Source organism: Ranitomeya variabilis, chromosome 1 (assembly GCF_051348905.1).
Source record: "Ranitomeya variabilis isolate aRanVar5 chromosome 1, aRanVar5.hap1, whole genome shotgun sequence".
Classification (NCBI taxonomy): domain Eukaryota; kingdom Metazoa; phylum Chordata; class Amphibia; order Anura; family Dendrobatidae; genus Ranitomeya; species Ranitomeya variabilis.
This window is the reverse complement of record NC_135232.1, coordinates 564,608,911-564,629,315: the sequence shown is the minus strand read 5'-3', so window position 1 is coordinate 564,629,315 and position 20,405 is coordinate 564,608,911. Positions and strand designations below refer to the sequence as shown.

The following is a 20,405-nucleotide window of genomic DNA, read 5'->3' as shown; positions in this document are numbered from 1 at the left end:
TCCACACATGCTACAGCTTCTCCCTGAACGAGCTCCTCTACTCCGCAAACACCACAACTTCCTGTGTGACCAGCACCACACCTCCACACTTGCTACAGCTTCTCCCTGAACGAGCTCCTCTACTCCGCAATCACCACAACTTCGTATGTGATCAGCACCACACCTCCACACTTGCTACAGCTTCTCCCTGAACGAGCTCCTTTACCCCGCAATCACCACAACTTCCCCTGTGACCAGCATCGCGCCTCCACACTTGCTACAGCCTGTCCCTGAACGAGCTCCTCTACTCCGCAATCACAACTTCCTGTGTGACCAGCACCACACCTCCACACTTGCTACAGCTTCTCCCTGAACGAGCTCCTCTACTCCGCAAACACCACAACTTCCTGTATGACCAGCACCACACCTCCACACTTGCTACAGCTTCTCCCTGAACGAGCTCCTTTACCCCGCAATCACAACTTCCCCTGTGACCAGCATCGCGCCTCCACACTTGCTACAGCTTGTCCCTGAACGAGCTCCTCTACTCCGCAATCACAACTTCCTGTGTGACCAGCACCACACCTCCACACTTGCTACAGCTTCTCCCTGAACGAGCTCCTCTACTCCGCAAACACCACAACTTCCTGTGTGACCAGCACCACACCTCCACACTTGCTACAGCTTCTCCCTGAACGAGCTCCTTTACCCCGCAATCACCACAACTTCCTCTGTGACCAGCACCGTGCCTCCACACTTGCTATAGCTTCTCCCTGAACGAGCTCCTCTACTCCGCAATCACCACAACTTCCTCTGTGACCAGCACCACACCTCCACACTTGCTACAGCTTCTCCCTGAACGAGCTCCTCTACTCCGCAATCACCACAACTTCGTATGTGACCAGCACACCTCCACACTTGCTACAGCTTCTCCCTGAACGAGCTCCTTTACCCCGCAATCACCACAACTTCCTCTGTGACCAGCACCGCGCCTCCACACATGCTACAGCTTCTCCCTGAACGAGCTCCTCTACTCCGCAATCACAACTTCCTGTGTGACCAGCACCACACCTCCACACTTGCTACAGCTTCTCCCTGAACGAGCTCCTCTACTCCGCAAACACCACAACTTCCTGTGTGACCAGCACCACACCTCCACACTTGCTACAGCTTCTCCCTGAACGAGCTCCTTTACCCCGCAATCACCACAACTTCCTCTGTGACCAGCACCGTGCCTCCACACTTGCTATAGCTTCTCCCTGAACGAGCTCCTCTACTCCGCAATCACCACAACTTCCTCTGTGACCAGCACCACACCTCCACACTTGCTACAGCTTCTCCCTGAACGAGCTCCTCTACTCCGCAATCACCACAACTTCCTGTGTGACCAGCACCACACCTCCACACTTGCTACAGCTTCTCCCTGAACGAGCTCCTTTACCCCGCAATCACCACAACTTCCTCTGTGACCAGCACCGTGCCTCCACACTTGCTATAGCTTCTCCCTGAACGAGCTCCTCTACTCCGCAATCACCACAACTTCCTCTGTGACCAGCACCACACCTCCACACTTGCTACAGCTTCTCCCTGAACGAGCTCCTCTACTCCGCAATCACCACAACTTCCTCTGTGACCAGCACCACACCTCCACACTTGCTACAGCTTCTCCCTGAACGAGCTCCTCTACTCCGCAATCACCACAACTTCCTGTGTGACCAGCACCGCGCCTCCACACTTGCTACAGCTTCTCCCTGAACGAGCTCCTTTACCCCGCAATCACCACAACTTCCTCTGTGACCAGCACCGTGCCTCCACACTTGCTATAGCTTCTCCCTGAACGAGCTCCTCTACTCCGCAATCACCACAACTTCCTCTGTGACCAGCACCACACCTCCACACTTGCTACAGCTTCTCCCTGAACGAGCTCCTCTACTCCGCAATCACCACAACTTCCTGTGTGACCAGCACCACACCTCCACACTTGCTACAGCTTCTCCCTGAATCGACAGCTCTACTCCGCAATCACTACAGCTTTCTCTATGACCGGCAACGATCCTATGTATTTGCTACAGCTTCCTCCTCGACTGGCACTGCTCCACCAAGTTTGCTACAGGTTCCACATAGACCGGCGGAACCCCTCCATATTCGCAACAGTTTCAACCTGAACCACTGGAACTTCTCTGCACTCGCTACTACTTCCACCTGGACAACACCGCTCATAAGAAATCGATCCAGCTTCCTACTGGACTGGCACCACTCCTTCGCAATCACTACAGCTTCCTCCTGGATCGGCACTGCTCCATAGCACTAGTATCAGTTTTCCTGGTTGTCTGCTGGCATCAACATCTGGCAGAGGGCTTCACGTGATTACTTAAACCACCCTGGGTCCCTTAAGTATAGCTAGTGAAGAAGCCCTTTAATTGCTGGGATTGGTATATTTCCCAGCACCAGGCATGTTGTGTAGTAGACTACTCAACCCTCCACCACAAGAGCTGTAGATTTTTACAGCATAAAAAGCCAGCCAGGTGCAGGCCTTGAACTAGTCATATGAGATGCGTAGTCTCTGGCCGGCTTTTCAAAGCAAGCCACAACCTTTCTGAGAAAAACATACCAAGCAGTAATAATGCAGGCAGAGTGTTTCATGCTGCCCGTAGTTCCGGCACGAATTAGTGAACAAGCCCTCTTTAAGAGCAAAGAAGTGGTCTGGCACCAGCAAAAACCTAATATATTTTGCAGGAGTCAATGAAAAATAAAGAAACGTGACAAACTAGCCAGAATCTTACCAGTACTGCTAGATTGTTGTTTATACATCTCTATCTGTTCTTTGGCCTTTAGCAGCTGCTCTTCTAATGCCCGTATCCTTCCTGCTGCAGCTCCTTGCTCCACTGGGCCTTCAGGTATTCTTTAAAAAGAAAAAAAGAGCGGACAAATTACATAAAGGACTGATGAACAGAAGTACTGCATTCATACTCAGAAACATAGATATCATTTAGTAAGAGAGGAACAGTATAGAACAAATCGCCACATAGGAAAATGGTCATTAAACCTGGAAATGATTGCTTCCTTTAGGAATTTGGCCATGATAGATAAGGATCCTTTCCTGAAACCATTACATTTTGTTCCAATTTAACCTCTAAATCATCATTTATACAAGTTTATTATTTCTATTAACTTAAAATGAAGTAAATTTTTATTTTTGCGCTTTTATTTTATTTTCCCATTGATATAGCCATGAGTTTGTAAAGTGTGCTGTATGGAGAAGGCTGGCAGCTCATAGACAAGTCATTCCATTTAGCAGGTCCCAGGGGAACCCCAGCCTTCTCCCTTTAACCCTATACAGGGATCTAGGCAGGGGCTCCTGGGTTACACCCATGGATTGGATGCTCGCAGGTGGAGGGAACTAGCAAAGAGAAGGGTCATCAAGCCGGGTCGTTACCAGGATGTCAAAGTCGGGGACTAAAATCACAAGATCAATATATTTGGGGGGTTTATTTTTCTGCTGTTCATTGTGAGGTAAAAACATGATTTACCAGGTCAGTATGATTACTACAAAATCAAACTTTTTGTGCGTTCCCAACGCACAAAAAACACAAGAAAAACGCATAAAAAATGCAAAAAAAAGCATGCGGATTTTCTGCAGAAATGTCCGTTTTTTGTCAGGAAATTTCTGCAAGAAATCCTGAACATGTGCACATACCCTAACAGTCTATGAAATCACCGATCATAGGGTAACACAAAAGTGTCACAATCATGTGCCCCCTATAGAAAACTCTTAAAGAGGAAATTTTCACTTGATTCTTTCCTTGCTTAGGAAAATCCATCTCTTGAGACTGTAGCTTGTTGTGAAAAAAAAATAACTTTCACATACCTTCTCGGGGTCCAGCATTGAGTCTCTGCCGCTGCTCTTGGTGTTGGTTATTGTCTGCAGCATTATGTCACATCAACAGCGCTGCAGACAGTGTGCAGTTATTGGCTGCAGCGCCATCGTTGTGACATCAGCAGCTCCAGAGACTCAATGCCGGACATGGAGAAAGTGAGTAAATCACACTGTGGGTGTTTGTTTCTTTTTCTATTTATTTATTATTTATTTTACTCACTTATATAGCGCCATTAATACCGCCGCATTTTACATACATCATCATCACTGTCCCCAGTGGGGCTCGCAATCTAATTTCCTTATCAGTGTGCCATCAGACTGTGGGACTAATTGCAGCCGGGGGACAGGAGTTTTCAAAAAGTGGAAAACCCAAATAATAATGTAGAATTTCGGAGATTACAGCCAGAGAGTGTGGCAGTAATACAGTGGCAACACGTCCAAAGCTTTAATCACCTGTGGTGGGCCAATAGCCAAATGTTAGGGAAACAAAACTGGATGGCAAATAGCAATAGCCACTGTGCAAATAGACCCCAAGTACGGCCACCTACTGCCATAAATTAGGCACCATAGTCACTCATATTGGCAAAGCATCTAGTGTTAAATATGCCTTTTCTACAGAGGCTTGCAAAAGTATTCCCTCCCTTGGCTTTTTACCTATTTTGTTACATTACAACCTGTGTGTAAATATTGTTGTAATCCGATGTGTGTGATGCATCAGCACTAAATAGTCTAAGATGGTGACGTGAGAAAAATATAGGAACAAATTAAATTTATGGGATCAAATAACTACAAATTGGCATGTGCATATGTATTCATCCCTTTTGCGATGAAACTCCTAAAAAATTTTGGCGTGAGCAATTCCCTTCATAAGTCACATACTTAGTGACAGGACCGCCCACCTGCGTGTGTTCTAAGTGTCATGTGTCTGTCAGTATATACACTGAGAGGGCACCCACCAACACTCTTAGCCTGGGGGAGCCACAGAGTTCCCAAGCAGAGACTGGAGGAGCTGCCCATACAACAACAATAATTCATACACTCCACAGAAGTGGCCATTATGGAAGAGTGGGCAGAAAAACTACTTTACGCACACACAAAAATGGTAAGGCTCGTTTTGAGTTTGCCAAAAGACATGGGAGACTCCCCAAATGTATGGAGGAAGGTGCTGTGATCAGATGTAACTAAAATTGAAATTCCATGTTGTGTGGTTGTAAAACACAAAAATGCTAAGGGGGGTGGTGGTGAATACTTTTGCAAGCCACTTTCATGCAGGGGAGCATGACAACATTTTTGTTTTTGCTCAAGTATAAAACATTGTCTATAGGGTACCTCCCTAAATATCCAGACAAAACAGAACTATTACGACTGTGTGTTATAGGAGGCAGACAACATTTTTATTGCCCAGGCTCACCACAGATCAATACAAGACAATCCTAAAAATCAGACCGAAGCAGAAAACATGTACCGTAGGTGTGCTGGTGGCCTGGCCCAAGAGATGAGTCAAGTCCGGTCTACGAGCAATAACAAAGCCGCTTCCCGTCCTATTAGCGTATTCAGAAATGCCAAGAGTGTACACGCAATATATATACACAATCACACAAAATCAATGTCTTCGAGTCAAAATGAAATTGAATCTTTATAGCCATAAAAAATAAATACTGGAACCTATTAAAGAAAATAACTATGGAGGTCATAACCAGGAGCGATTTGGACAATCTCATAAAGGCGGAGGTGTCATCCGGGGCATGAAGGACGTTTGTGTCTTATCTCAGCGATGGTTGAACGCTGCTTACAAAAAAAAAACATTCTAGTCTGCGGAAGAGAATTAATTCAGAGTCTTGGAATAAAAGTAACCTCTAGATTAGTGAGGCCGCGATCAATTTTAATTGTGCTCAGTAGCTAGGAGGAAAAAAAAATCAAAACTCATTATGGACTCTTAGACTACAAATTAGGTAACACAGCAACGTATTCATTGAATGGAGGGGGAGGTTAATGCTCGGTAAACAGTGCAGTGTCCCTGATTACAGCCATTGGGGGCGAGCCCAAAGGAGGCAGAACTGATGGGGGCAGGCATACGGAGCAAGCCCTAAAGCTGCAATGTATACGAGTGTATCAGTCATTGTGCCTCTACTGCGCCTAGAAAAAGGACATGTGATATTACGGGGCTCAACAAAATTCCCCTATGACAACACTTAAAGAGGATCGGCCAGCAGGTCACGAGGGGACTGTTTTTGCCGCAGTACAGTTCCAGAGATGTGAGCCTTTTTATTTAGTGTTGACCTTGATGGTCTTTAGCCAGTGGGCAGTGGTTCCTTGGAGGCGGGTCTATTGCTCTGAGCACTGCCCCCTTGGAACGACCATGAATATTAGTAGTAAAGGCCCATATCTCTAGACTCGTATGAAGGATTTAATGAAAACAAAAAACAGAATACTCAGGAGAGAAGCGTGAAAGAATATAAGTGCAAACACTGGTCACTTTTGACATGCTGAGGAGTCCTTTTTAAATCCTAGATCACAAAATAAAAGTGTTGTCATTGGAATTTTAGGCTCGCTGCCACTTAATATGACCAGGTATGGGAGACTGACGAGACAGGTGTTATCTATGTTAGGCTACTTTCACACTAGCGTTGAGTGACGTACGTTGCAATGCGTCGTTTTGGAGAAAAAACGCATCCTGCAAAGTTGCCCGCAGGATGCGTTTTTTCTCCATAGACTTGCATTAGCGACGCATTGCCACACGTCGCATCCGTCGTGCAACGGATGCCTCATGTTTTGGCGGACCGTCGGCACAAAAAACGTTCCATGAAACCTTTTTTTGTGCGTCGCGTCCGCCATTTTCGACCACGCATGCGTGGCTGAAACTCCGCCCCCTCCTTCCCGGACTGCAGAATGGGCAGCGGATGCATTGTAAAACTGCATCCGCTGCCCACGTCTTGCAGTGTCCGTCGGTATGTCGGCCCTCGCATTGCGATGGGCCTGTACCGACGGATCAGTGTGAAAGTAGCCTATGGGTCAATTCACACACAGGCTATTCACATAGACCCTATCTGTTGCAGATTTTGCAGTTTGTACACCCACAAGACTGTGGATATCCACTGTGATCTCAACTCAAAGCAATTCAGTGAGTTACATGTCAATTATCGAAGAGCGGCAGGGAAAAGGGACGTCAATATTAAAACACCAAAAGGCATTTTGTGGGTAGAATCTCATGACATTTTGGGGGTGGAATACACAAAATCATTGCGAAACAAATCTCAGTGTAAACATACTCTTATACAGAGATGACCACGGCACTACTGTATAAAGGTGAATCCAATCTCCATCAATGATACATAAGAAAACCTGGTACTCAGAGAACATGAAATTAAATAAATAATTGAATATCCAATCCAACAATAAGGCTATGTGCACACGTTCAGGAAAGTTTGCAGAGCAAATCCGGACTACTTTCGCAGGAAATCCGATCATGTTTTTTTCACGTTTTTTGTGCTTTTTTGCGTATTTTCCGGAGGTTCCCAATGCAATAGTATAGCGGCAAATCCACAAAATTAATGAACATGCTGCGCTTTTTTCCACGATGCATTTTTTTTTTTCAGAACAAAAACGCAACAAGGGCACAAAAATTGCGGAATGCATTAAAATTGATGGGATGCTTAATGTAAGCGTTTGTAAGCGTTTTTGCAGGGGAAAACCACTGAAAAAAACGCGAAAAAAAACGTGAAAACTCCGGAAAGTGTGCACATAGTCTAAAGGTTCACAGATGTTTCGGTCACCATTTGACCTTCTTCAGTGCCTATTCTCCAATAGATAACATATCCAATTGCGTTTTATCCCCTAGGTCAGCTAGGAAGCGCTGAACGCGGTGTCCACTGCTGGCTCAAGCTGACGCGTGACGCCTGTTTGACCAGCGGTGCTCACAGAGTAATAGACCCTCCATCAAGGAATCCTGTGACCACCGCCCACTTGTTAAAGACCATGAAAATCAACACTAAATAAAAAGGCTCATATCTCTGGAACCGTAAGGCGGAATTCAAAAATAAAAAAATGGAACTTGAGGTGAACACCGCGTTCTGCGCTTCCTAGCTGACCCGGGATAAAACGCAATCTGATATTTTTTCAGTTGGACAGCAGGCACTGAGGAAGGTCTAATGTACACAGAAACGTTTGTAAACCTTTATTTTTAGATTGCATATTAAATCATTTATTAGTGCCAAGTTCTCTTACGTGAACATACTCTTGGGCAGGTTTCACACTACTAATTGGAGTACAAACTGAAAAGCATGGACCGGCCATGGGTCTCCTGAACCGGGCTCAACGGCTTCATACATGGAGACCCATGGTCAGACCGGACATTGCGATCCGTGTGACATGTACAACCTGCCCTAAGGTAGGATTACAAAGTTTTTTCCACATTATATTCTCCCCAAAATCCTTGTGAAATCCTGACCCGTAATCTTGGCCACCACTTTGGGAGCAAGATAAATGACTTGGAACTTTCTGATGCTCATTTGACTGATACTTGACTGTCATAAGAACAAATTACCCGAATAAAAAAGTATTTTACCCTTCTAAATTTAAGAAAATAAAAATCACCACAACGTATTTAACTATAGTTTTTCTGTTAAATGGATAGAGGTTGTCTAGATATAAAATGGGGACATCTTTAGGACAAAAGCGGCCAGTTTCTGCTCTTGTTTTATTCCCGCTGCCCCCTTGAGTATTCAATGTTTTGTAAATCCGCCATACGGTTCCAGAGATATGGGACTTTTTATTTAATGCTACTTTTTATTTTTTTATTAACCCCTTTACCCCTGAAGGTGATTTGCACGTTAATGACCAGGCCAATTTTTACAATTCTGACCACTGTCCCTTTATGAGGTAATAACTCCGGAACGCTTCACCAGATCCTGGTGATTCTGACACAGCTTTCTCATGACATATTGTACTTCATGATAGTGGTAAAATTTCTTTGATATTACTTGCGTTTATTTGTGAAAAAGTACACAAAAATTTGGCAATTTCACAATTTTAGAAATTTGAATTTCCATGCCCTTAAATCAGAGATATGTCACACAAAATACTTAATAAGTAACATTTCCCACATGTCTACTTTACATCAGCACAATTTTGGAACCAAAATAGATTTTTGTTCTCAAGTTATAATTGTTAAAAGTTGACCAGCAATTTCTCATTTTTACAACAAAAATTTACAAAATCAATTTCTCTCACGTACGGTGCTGTCATGGTGAAGGGAAAAGTAGACACCTCAAGGAATGTACCTAGATGTGTATTGAGCACTTTGAACCTTGAGTTGCTTCACAGAAGTTTAAAACGTTGAGCCGTGAAAAATGATTTTTTAAAAAATAAATAAATAATAACATTTTCCCCACAAAAATGTTATGTTGGCCCCAGATTTTGCATTTTCATAGGGGTAACATGAGAAATCGCACAGTGCAGAGTTCAGAAGGGAAGATGCGCCATATTGGAGTTCAGATTTTGCTGGAATGGTTTGAGGGTGTCATGTCACATTGGCAGAGCCTCTGAGGTGCCAGAACAACAGAAACCCCATATATGTGAACTCATTTTACAAACTACACTCCCCAATGAATTCATCTAGTGGTACAGTGATCATATTGACACCAAATGTGCCTCACAGAGTTTTATATCACTGAGCGGTGAAGAAAGAATTAATTACATTTCTACCACTAAAATGTTGTTTTAGCCCCAAGTTTTAAAGTTTTCTAAGAATTTTATTTTTACAACAAACTGAGGTCCATCTTTTCCTGAGTGTGCGAATACCCTTACATATAGTTGGGAAATATTTTTCAGGCACAGAGCAAAGCTCAAAAGGCAAGGAGCGCCAAATTTTACTGTTATGGTTTGCGGGTCCCGTAACCCATTGGGAGAGATGAGGTGCCAGAACAGCAGAATCCCCATAAGTGACTCCATTTTACAAACTACACCTCTCAATGAATTCATCTAGGGGTGCAGTGATCATATTGACACCATGGGTGTGTCACAGATTTTTATATCATTGAGCAGTGATTAAACAATAACTACATTTTTACCACCAAATTTCAGTTTTAGCCCCAGATTTTACTTTTTCACACAAGTAGTGGGTAAAAATGGCACCAAAATGTGTCCCACAATTTCTACTGAACGTGGCAATACCCAATATGTGTCTGTACAGTGCTACTTAGCCATACTGAGAGCTATTTGCCTCCTGGAGCGCAGATTTTCCTAGAACAGTTTTGAGTTTTCAATGGCTGTAAGCCATAATCATCAACATTAACAGAAATAAACACTTGAAATAGAGCACTCTGTAATGACTATATACTGTATAATATGAGTTTCACTTTTTGTATTGAAGAACTCAAATAAATTAACTTTTTGATGATATTCTAATTTAGTGAGAAGCACCTGTATATATAGCGCATTTTACTATTACAAAAAAAAGAACAATATGCTTGAGTTGAAAAGCTTAAAAATCCCTAAACCAGAAAACACAGCACCGGTTTCATGTCAGAAAAAAACATTTGCCACTATAGATTTTATTGAAGCTACAGTACATGGTCAATTCCTATAAATAATGATCCAAATACAATAATTGGAAAGACCTCTTGCTGGATAATAAAACACCTATAAACCAGTGAAACTTAGTGCAAGAGGTATAAGGAATCCAACACAAAATATCACAGCAGGGCAGATTTAAGTGCTATGTGTTTCGCTGTTATTGCAGCTTCAACAGGGGTTTCTCAACAATTTAAAGAACTCTCATGCAAATGAATGGAAAGAGTCATGGTTGCACAAACATCTCTCCCATTCCTGACATTGAGTATTCGGGACCATTTTTTAAAATGGATGCAGATTCCAGTGGTGGGAAGCAGGTATCTTGTGAATCCTCCATGTTCGAGATGGGAAATTACTTTAATGTTATTCAATATGGAACGAAAGGTAAGAAAGACAATGAACAATATACTCATTTCATTTAGTTGAGTGGCGCAAAGGCTGCAACACCAGACTCAGACAATGGGGGCGATGTTCTCAGGCATCCCTCCTGAAACCAGCAATAAATAGCTGAAATCCCCGAGATAAAAAGAATTAGTGAACAATACAATATATTAGGAAACCTATTCACATTCTTCTGCCGTCGTCTACAGTGACTTGATAATTCTTTTCAGCTCCTCTTAAAACCCCGACGCAATGCCGTAAAGCTAAAACTTCCTATCGACAAAACAGCTTTGAACTCCCTATCATAGAGGAGACGTTTGTGGAAAATCCTTTAGCTCTTTTGTGAACCAGAGAAGAACTTGGCCGTCTTAACGTTGCCAGCTTTAGAGGAAGAATAAATCCAATTTCTTGTTCCTGAATAATCTTTCTAATGTTTTGTGCTCATTAAAAAACTACATGAAGGACATTGGCAGTCAATTAGAGAATACTCCGTTTAAAGGTCAAAGAAGAAGGGGAGAAAAAATAACTGGCTAGGTACTCAAGCAAAAAGATTTCCCTAAAGAAAACCTTTATGAAGAGCGATGCAACAAACACGGAAAATCAAATGGAATATGTTCATAATAAGGGAGAAGGGAAAAAAACTACCGGAAAACTGATGATAATGGAAAACGGCCTATCTAACCACAGTATGGTATCACCATAGTAGCAGCAGTAGGTGGCCACAGACTACCAATGTCATCACTGAACTAGAGTCCTCCAAATCTTTCTGATCAGGTCACCATCTGGATAAAGATACTGAGGATCCTCGTCCAAAGGTCACATTGGTAGTCTGTGGCCGTCAGACCAAAACTTGGTGAAACCCCCTACAGTAACTACCAGGATCCCCAAAGCCACTTCTATTTAGTAGGCTTGCATCGCACCAGGGATTAGTGGAGAGGACGTGGTTGGTCAAAAGACAAGTCTGGCGGCCATGTGCTACAAGTCCTGCAAAATTTTGATCATCTCTATATTCGGCACAATGAAATTCCCCATAAATGACATTTGTGCATTTTTTTATCCATGTCCAGATCACGCCCTCAAGTTTCCATTTGATATATTTGGTTAGACTCATTCTCATGTACTAACCCTTATTTAGCCAAAGGAAAAAGACTGCAGTTTAAAGAGTCAAAATAAAAAATAGATACCATAAATGCTTAGTAAAAATCGCTGAGGTCCCCTGATTCTGCAACCTTTCTACTTTTGGTCTGGGTTGCTCCATTGCATAGATATTCCCATTTGTTTTTTCTGGAGGGCAGTATGTGAAATCTCTACAAGCAGTGTAACTGGGCTTTTTTTGTTCCCAACAGTCTTCTCTGGGAGCGTGCGCTTTCATCACTCCCTCCCAGATGCTGCCAATCACAGCTTGCCGACGTCTGAGACTGCTAGAACTGCTACTGAGCTGTGATTGGCAGTGTCTGGTAGGGAGGGTGATAGCCCACACCCCAGAGAAGACTCTAAAGAATCGCCCAGGTTCGCTGCCAGCAAAGATATCACATACTGAGCTCCAGAGGAAACAAACATGAATATCTCGGCAATAGAACAACATAGTACAAAACGGAAAAGAGTGGCAGAATCAGGGGAACGCAGGAATTATTTTTTTTTTACAAGGCTTTTAGCGCAATTTTTTTGAGTGACTGATCCTTTTTAAAGCTGAATCTTCACAGGTTATGAAAGAGATACAACTGTAGAGGGAAAAAAAAAAATCTGACATGGACTGCACATCCAAAACTCCTACATTGATCCATTGCGGCTAAACTAAAATTTCCAAAACTGAGCACGCTGATTAGATTGTATGAAGTCCACTGCCACGTCACGGTGAAACCTCCCAGTGCGTCCTTGACCTTAAATGTGCGGCGGTCAGCGACAATGTGATACTGCATTAACATGGGGAGTATCCAAGACACCCCACAACACTTCTGCTGCCTTGGAAAACCCCCATGGCCCCAGATCACTATTTCTAATGACAAGCTTACAAGAATATTGCAAAAACAGAACATTTTAGAACCAACTTGACTGTAGTAATGCGAAAAGCAAACCTAGAATATCTACATATAAGTGGCCCTCCGAAGCTTCTGGTAGCCCCACAGTGACCCCCATGGCTCCTTAGTTATAGTTCTACCCACGCATAAATGAACAAGCACTTACCGTATATACTCGAGTATAAGCCGAGATTTTCAGCCCAAATTTTTGGGCTGAAAGTGCCCCCTCGGCTTATACTCGAGTCACGGTCGGCGGGTGAGGGGGAGAGGGCGCTGAGGCATACTTACCTAGTCCCGGCGATCCTGGCGCTCCCCCTGCCCGTCCCACGGTCTCCGGGTGCCGCAGCCTCTTCCCCTGAGCGGTCACGTGGGACCGCTCATTAGAGAAATGAATAGGCTGCTCCACCTCCCATAGGGGCGGAGCCGCCTATTCATTTCTCTAATGAAGCGGTGCCGGTGACCGCTGACAGAGGAAGAGGCTGCGGCACCGAACACAGGCAGGGTGAAGGAGCGGGACGCCGGGAGCAGGTAAGTATGTCATATTCACCTGTCCGCGTTCCACACGCCGGGCGCTGTCTCCATCTTCCCGGCGTCTCTCCTCACTGACTGCAGGCAGAGGGCGCGATGACGCATATAGTGTGCGCGCCGCCCTCTGCCTGATCAGTCAGTGCAGGGAGACGCCGGGAAGATGGCGCCGAGAAGCTGCAAGCAAGACAGGTGAGTATGTGTTTTATTATTTTTATTGCAGCAGCAGCAGCAGCACAGCTATGGGGCAATAATGGACGGTGCAGAGCACTATATGGCAGAGCTATGGGGCAATGGTGCAGAGCACTGTATGGCACAGCTATGGGGCAGTAATGGTGCAGAGCACTATATGGCACAGCTATGGGGCAGTAATGGTGCAGAGCACTGTATGGCACAGCTATGGGGCAGTAATGGTGCAGAGCACTGTATGGCACAGCTATGGGGCAGTAATGGTGCAGAGCACTATATGGCACAGCTATGGGGCAGTAATGGTGCAGAGCACTGTATGGCACAGCTATGGGGCAGTAATGGTGCAGAGCACTATATGGCACAGCTATGGGGCAGTAATGGTGCAGAGCACTGTATGGCACAGCTATGGGGCAATAATGGTGCAGAGCACTATATGGCACAGCTATGGGGCAGTAATGGTGCAGAGCACTGTATGGCACAGCTATGGGGCAATAATGGTGCAGAGCACTATATGGCACAGCTATGGGGCAGTAATGGTGCAGAGCACTATATGGCACAGCTATGGGGCAGTAATGGTGCAGAGCACTGTATGGCACAGCTATGGGGCAATAATGGTGCAGAGCACTATATGGCACAGCTATGGGGCAGTAATGGTGCAGAGCACTGTATGGCACAGCTATGGGGCAATAATGGTGCAGAGCACTATATGGCACAGCTATGGGGCAGTAATGGTGCAGAGCACTGTATGGCACAGCTATGGGGCAATAATGGTGCAGAGCACTATATGGCACAGCTATGGGGCAGTAATGGTGCAGAGCACTGTATGGCACAGCTATGGGGCAATAATGGTGCAGAGCACTATATGGCACAGCTATGGGGCAATAATGGTGCAGAGCACTATATGGCACAGCTATGGGGCCATAATGAACAGTATGGAGCATCTATTTTTATTTTTGAAATTCACCGGTAGCTGTTGCATTTTCCACCCTAGGCTTATACTCGAGTCAATAAGTTTTCCCAGTTTTTTGTGGCAAAATTAGGGGGGTCGGCTTATACTCGGGTCGGCTTATACTCGAGTATATACGGTATGTATGAAACCTACCGTAGCTTCCTGCAGACATGATACAGAAACCAGACAAACACAGATCGGCAGAGAATCTCCATCTGCTATATGATTAGAATCATCAGAAACTAGAAATAATTTATTTTTAGACTTTTTTTTTTATCCTTTAAGATCATGTTGCAATTCATGCAGCTGCCTTAGATCCATAGGGGGCTGTGGTAAGTGTCAGGCCACATCGGAGGCAGCGTCAATACACATTCTTACATATGAAACCATATGGGTGGAAAGATTTAGCAGCTTTCAGGAACGGACGATGGACCTGCTGACACCACCTGTGAGCATACCTGAACAAAAAGCCCCAAAAATAAAAAATCTAATTGTACGGTTTCATATTATGTTATTGAGATGACTCAATAGTTGAGTGTTCCGGACTTTTATTGCAGATTTTGCATTTGTAATTGCAACGTATGGCACACGCCCCTTTAAGTGAGCCCATAGCACACCGGACTGATGGCAACCTAATGGCGGTTTTAGAAACCTGTACACACTAATTTCCCACTAACTAATTCTGCAGCCTGCTATGTATAGTAATAAACATATAAAGAAAAAGCCAGCCCACTGCAATGTGAAAATGGTCCTGGAGCACGGGAAGCAGTCTTTGCTTGTCCGTAGCAGAAATAGCAAAAAGAAGGAATCCAGGTTCACAGGCTAAAACTTCCCTTTATTAGTGAATTAACTCAAATCCAAAAGGTGAAGATTAAAAACAGATGATATCGTCACAGGGGCTGCCTTGTAAAGAAGCCATGAGTGCGTGCAGCTGGGCGATCAACGCGCTCCTGGTGTGATACACCCATAATCAAGACAACACCATAACAGGTAAGGTGCATACATACAGTCAGTCATACCGGTAGGCACAGCAGATAATAGATGTAAGTTAATGAGATTTAACCAGTTGTGGTCAACTGTTTGAAAATAAGAGGGTTTAATTGGGTTGAAATTCCAAAAATAAGTAGCAGTGATCTTCTGCATAAATAGATAGTAATAGACCAACGTGCGTACTAGTATGAAGGTCAAAGGATGGTGTCATTGGTCCTCCATATTCACCTGGTTGGGATGTGATGTTGTCTCGGTGTATACATCTATCCCACACAATATAGCTCTTGCCGCATTGAAATTCCATTTTGTAAAATATAGTAACTTCCCCCCAGATTTTCTACCATATTTACCGTAATTGAAGTTGGATCTTTTCTTATCTGCATTAATTATTTCTGCTTTAACGATCAATTTCATTTACAAAAGACAGGAGCTTTCACGGGAGCGAAATACTCCCCTTCTCTCGATAATTTAGTGATGAGCTGGTGGGAGGAAATGTATATTTGCAGTGAGAATATCACTATGTATCTAAGTACTAAGAGGATGTAGGAGCGAAACGGTTCTAAAGTTGTAATGAGATCCAGTGTCAGTAACTGTACTTTACTGATAGTTTCCACATAGAGCAGGGCGCGACCAGCCAAAACATGATGGACCATGGATCAATATCTACATGAAAGGATCCATGGATAAAGTGCTTTGGTACCATAGTGCCCCCTTTATGAACACACCTTGGACCCCAGAGTCAACTATATAACCCCACAAAGCTGCTCTAATCTTTGCTACCACACACAAGTAAATTCCAGTTCATCAGCCTGAAGAAGGGCGAGAGCCTGATACATTGCTAAATGTAATTATGCCACAGAGGTATCTCATCCGCCAAGGATTTATACAAAGACAATTTCATCTCTTCACGGTATTTTCTATGGTGGGAAATAGGTTCATTACCAAGGTCTAGCAGTCACATAAAATCTTCTTCGTTTCCCCCCAGCAGCTAATAGTGCTATCTGCTATGATAAAAAAGGATCTCTGCTCTTCAAGCTTTTGTTAGGACACAAAAGCAATAGAAGCATGGAGGAAATTGTACAGCAGTTCTCAGCAGTGTAGGTATGAATCCAGCTCCAAGGTGAGGTAAGAGACTTGTCAGAAAGCTCAGAAAGACCTTTGTCAGCCTCTGATGCTCATTACTCCTCCCCACTTTGTTACTTAAAGAGTGAAACAGGCTGCGTAACTTGTTATGTTCTTTTTAAGTTCAGAAAGGCAAAGCTGTATTTTTCAGTCCAGATGGCAAGTTAAGGAGACAGAGGAGAGAGAAAGAAGTGTCTCATAAGTGGAGAAAGAAGCAGAATTCTCAGATATCGCTGTAGATTGGCATGCACTATTAATTTAGGAAAAGTTTGTTGGAAGTACAGATTTATTTTAACGTCATGTATTTTTGAATAAAAAGCATTTTTTGCAAGAGGGTTTCATTAAAACATTATGGACAGTTTAGCATCTATATACTCTATGCGTGACAACACATAGCATACTGCAGAATGAGTCAGCAGGGAATTTACCAGGGAGCTTGCTATGAGGAAATAGCGGCAACCTTTACTTCTTCTCTTCTGAGAAGATTTAAAGAGGACCTGTCATCAAGTCAAAAGTGTCCAGTTTTTTTGCACTTCATTTATTGTAGATGATCCCCTGAATGTTCCAGGTTTTAATCTACAATATGGATCTAGAGATATAAGGGCTTTTTATTATGGGCTTTTCAAGGGGGTGTGGCTCACAGGGTAATTATGCATAGCAGCCTCATGACACGCCTTAGAGGATGTGAGCCACGCCCTCTTGTAAAGACCATAAAAATCTGCAACTATTTAAAAGACCCATATCTCTAAAACTGTGTGACAGAATTTAAAAAAAGAACAAATAGTGGAATGTTCAGGAGAGGGGGAATAAAAAGAGCAAAAACTGGTCACTTGAGCTAGGGACAGCGGCTCTTTAAGATTATATCAACGTTCAAATTGTCATAAATTAACTTTGAAAATGGATAAAGAGAAAATAGATACAAGTTTAAGACTATGCCCTCACACAAACTCACTGACTGAATCACCGGTAAATTATTCTACATTTTGCTATGTACAATGATACACAGAGGATGTGGAAGCCAAAAAAAGTTAAAAAAAACTTGCATTAAAACATTTGCAAAGTAAAACAAAAGCACCCAAAATGTGTCCATAGGCTAAAGGGTGCTACAAGCTAGAACATCTTGTGTCTTTACAGGGGTTTTCTGGGGCACAATGGTTTGATGTCAAAAAGGAAAACAAATCCACCAGGGAAATGCAGGATTGCAATTTCCTAATTTATGATGTTAGATTAATCAACAAAACTGTGGGCCCCAAATTGTGACAATTCTGCAGTGATCACCCAAGAGAAGCTGGGAGCGGTAGTGCAGAGACAGCAGGCGAACGTCAGATTACAGACCTCTGTCTACGCAAATTGCCTCTTCTGAGAAAAAGAGGACTTAACTCTATAGCACCACCTGTTGGAAGTAGCGATCCTACAAGTCACAATCAACCCTTTAACGAGCCGTGCAATATGACTTAGAATAAAAGCCAAATCAGTATCTCAATTCGCAGACACGGTGTTTCGGGCTGTTGGCCCTCGTCAGTGCGAAGCATGAGAACTGATTTGGCTAGGTGAGAGGCTCTGGACTGGGGTCTAAGGGGTAACGTTTCTCCTTATGGACCTCTGTCTAGTAATCTTGCGGAATCCACTAGCTTTAATACATTAGCTCGTATACTCCATCCTTCTAGCCACAGCAGCAGTCTCCCATCTGTGCCCCGGACGGTCTACAGTCGGTGCCCAGGGCGGTCTACAGTCGGTGCCCCGGGCGGTCTACAGTCGGTGCCCCGGGCGGTCTACAGTCGGTGCCCCGGACGGTCTACAGTCGGTGCCCCGGACGGTCTACAGTCGGTGGCCCGGACGGTCTACAGTCTGTGGCCCGGACGGTCTACAGTCTGTGGCCCGGACGGTCTACAGTCTGTGGCCCGGACGGTCTACAGTCTGTGGCCCGGACGGTCTACAGTCTGTGGCCCGGACGGTCTACAGTCTGTGGCCCGGACGGTCTACAGTCTGTGCCCCGGACGGTCTACAGTCTGTGCCCCGGACGGTCTACAGTCTGTGCCCCGGACGGTCTACAGTCTGTGCCCCGGACGGTCTACAGTCTGTGCCCCGGACGGTCTACAGTCTGTGCCCCGGACGGTCTACAGTCTGTGCCCCGGACGGTCTACAGTCTGTGCCCCGGACGGTCTACAGTCTGTGCCCCGGACGGTCTACAGTCTGTGCCCCGGACGGTCTACAGTCTGTGCCCCGGACGGTCTACAGTCTGTGCCCCGGACGGTCTACAGTCTGTGCCCCGGACGGTCTACAGTCTGTGCCCCGGACGGTCTACAATCTGCGTCCTGATCGGTCTCCAGTCTGTGTCCTGGTTGTGTTACACAACTGTTTCTGAAATGAGTGTCAGTAACTTATTACTCAGACGGCAGCTCCCGAGAGGTTCCTTCTGAGCTTTCTACAGGATACTATTTCTGCAGGTGGATTAAGAAAAGGATTAGACGTCAGTACTTTTATTTGATCTTTTAAATCAGGGGTATCAGATGGTTACATGCAGAATTTTATATTGATTTCTTTTAGATGTGTCTTCCTCTACCAAAAAGGAAAAATTGATTTATTTATTTTTTATATTTTCCTTTAATTATTTTATTTATTAGTTTCTATATTTCAGCTTTTATCGTCAGAATATCTTTGTATTAGAAATTGTTTCAGACAATAAATAGATTACTATAACAGATGATTATCACTAATGCATTGAATGGATAGAGATGCACATGGGCAGGCACCTCCACATTCACAGCCGTGGAGGATGGGGCCGCCATTTGGAGATAGGGGCAGGTTTTAGAAATGGAGTCTGCAGCGAGTCAATATTTACGGCATACCCAGTGGAGAGGACATACATTTCCATGGTGGAGGCTGGGATACAGTGTTGTAAAATCAAATCTCCCTCTTGTCAAATGTCTTACTGGTCAAATTCAGCTTCACTAGTGATCCCTTTCCCATATTAGGTAGAGCAGATGTGGACTCTCCGACCATAGTAGATCACCTGTCATTGGCACATGGACAACGCTACAACCAAACCAGATTAATCCTCTCAAATCTGCTTTGCAGAAGTCCCTGCATACTAGGGGTTAGGTGGGCACATACGGTAGTTCTGTACGGCCAAAGCCATGGGAGCTACTGCTCTCAGCCATGCTTGTATGCATTTTTCATCCAATGGTTTTCTATTAAGAAATAGTGAAAACTAGGGAAGAATCGATTTGGAGGACTCCGGTCCATAGGCCAGATCAGTAATTTGTGAGATCTGTGGCCTTCCAAATCTCCCGACATCCTTAATTTTTATTTTGATTAGCTAGGCTAATGCGATGTTGTGCGTGTCACACCCCAATAATGACATCTCGCCAGCCCAACCACTAAAATGAAGAGCCAGAAATGCCGGGATGCAAGGAAATCTGCAGGTCTCCCAGCCTGTGGTCACAGATTACTGACCGGAGTCCTGCAAATCAATACTCTCATCTTCGGCGATAACCCATAATTCATACTGAAAAGGGGTTAATCCAAAAAGACAAGCCTATTTATACATCCTATAATAGGTTTATAACACAAAAATGTATTCCTTGTGCTATTTCTAAATTAAAGCCTGTATTACACTCCAGAGCTGCACTCAAAATTCTGCAGAATATCAATGTTCACAGAAGACAAGGTGGTTGTCATATAGGTTTCTAAAGGGCTATTTTTTATCTCATTAAGTGATAGGTCCGACCTTTAACGACCTCATCTAATCCTTATAATGAAGGGGCTTCAGAGCTGATAATGATAAAGTCCACCCTGCAGTTCC

General features: G+C 44.1%; 1 protein-coding gene across 2 annotated transcripts in view; it reads right to left on the bottom strand.

The window, feature by feature from the left end:
* FUT8 (fucosyltransferase 8) overlaps positions 1–20,405 on the bottom strand; it is a 270,203-nt gene that overhangs the window by 127,546 nt on the left and 122,252 nt on the right. For both annotated transcript variants that reach the window (XM_077257005.1, XM_077256999.1), the window contains exon 4: positions 2,763–2,881. In XM_077257005.1, coding sequence (XP_077113120.1) covers positions 2,763–2,881 — 119 coding nt within the window. The remainder of the gene's footprint in view (positions 1–2,762; positions 2,882–20,405) is intronic.